Below are 1,066 nucleotides of genomic sequence, written 5' to 3' on the forward strand. Positions count from 1 at the left end.
TCCCCCATAGCCCCGCCCCAGTATCCCCCATAGCCCCACCTAGGTCATAGCCCCGCCCCTGTACCCCCATAGCCCCGCCCCAGTTCATAGCCCCACCCCTGTGCCCCAGGTCATAGATATAGCCCGGGGCACTCACGGAGAGCACGCGGCCAGAGCGGGGCTCGATCACGCGGACCCGGCGGTCCCGGCAGGAGGTGCAGAGGCGGGACCCATCGCGGCTCCAGGCCACACTGTAGATGGTGTCGGGGTGCAGGTCCCGCAGCTCCTGCAACGCCTGGCCCAAGCCCACATCCCACAGCAGCACGGCGTTGTCACAGCCTGGGGGGGTCAGGGGAGCGTCAGCGGGAGAGGGGCGAGGGAGGCAGGGCGGAGGGGGAGGACAGGGGCGCCCCCCAGCCCCTGGCAGTACCTGCGCTCAGCAGCACGTTCTGGGCCGTAGGGTGCCAGGCCACAATGCCGACGCGCTTCGAGTGCCCCTCCAGCGTGACCAGCGGTTCCGTCAGGGGGCGCACCAGCCCCCCGTCTGGTACCTCCCACACCTGGGGGGAGAGAGCGGGTCAGCCTGGCCCCACACGCCCTGGGGGGAGCAGCCTGGGGCCTTCGGATCCACCCCCTGCAACCCCCAGCTCACCATGACAGTGGCCCCCTCCCCGCTCACCATACTGGTGCAGCCCAGACACCAACTCACCATGACGGTGCAGCCCCCTCCGCTCACCATGACGGTGCCCCTGTCCCCCCCCCGCTCACCATGACGGTGCAGCCCTCCCCACTCACCATGACTGTGCAGTCCTCGGAGCCGCTGGCAATGATGTTGTCGTTGTGGGGGCACCACTCGATGTCCAGCACCGGGGCCGTGTGTCCGCACACCAGGGGCTGCGACTTGTCCAGGCGCCCGGTCTGCGGGTAGAGGAGCGGAGTTAGGACCCAGGCATCCGAGATTCCCTCCCCCTTAACCCCACTGCACCATGCTACTCTCCTACCTGGGCCAGAGAGAGAACCCAGGAGTCCTGGCTCCCAGCCCCCCTGCTCTAACCCACCAGCCCCCACTCCCCTCCCAGAGCTGGGG

The 1,066-nt window shown here is 69.1% G+C and overlaps 1 protein-coding gene across 2 annotated transcripts in view; it reads right to left on the bottom strand.

The window, feature by feature from the left end:
• Positions 1 to 893, bottom strand: part of LOC116827300 (coronin-1A-like) — a 10,707-nt gene extending 9,814 nt beyond the window's left edge. Inside the window, exons 1-3 of one of the 2 annotated variants that reach the window (XM_075064726.1) lie at positions 775 to 893; positions 410 to 539; positions 137 to 318 (exon numbers count right to left, since the gene is read on the bottom strand). In XM_075064726.1, coding sequence (XP_074920827.1) covers positions 137 to 318; positions 410 to 539; positions 775 to 777 — 315 coding nt within the window. In that variant the 5' untranslated portion in view covers positions 778 to 893. Of the gene's footprint in view, positions 1 to 136; positions 319 to 409; positions 540 to 631; positions 636 to 774 lie in introns of those variants that run through there. The other variant, XM_032784711.2, reaches the window with a different exon arrangement.
• Positions 894 to 1,066: the final 173 nt, after the last annotated feature.

Source organism: Chelonoidis abingdonii, chromosome 4, assembly GCF_003597395.2.
Source record: "Chelonoidis abingdonii isolate Lonesome George chromosome 4, CheloAbing_2.0, whole genome shotgun sequence".
Taxonomy (NCBI): domain Eukaryota; kingdom Metazoa; phylum Chordata; order Testudines; family Testudinidae; genus Chelonoidis; species Chelonoidis abingdonii.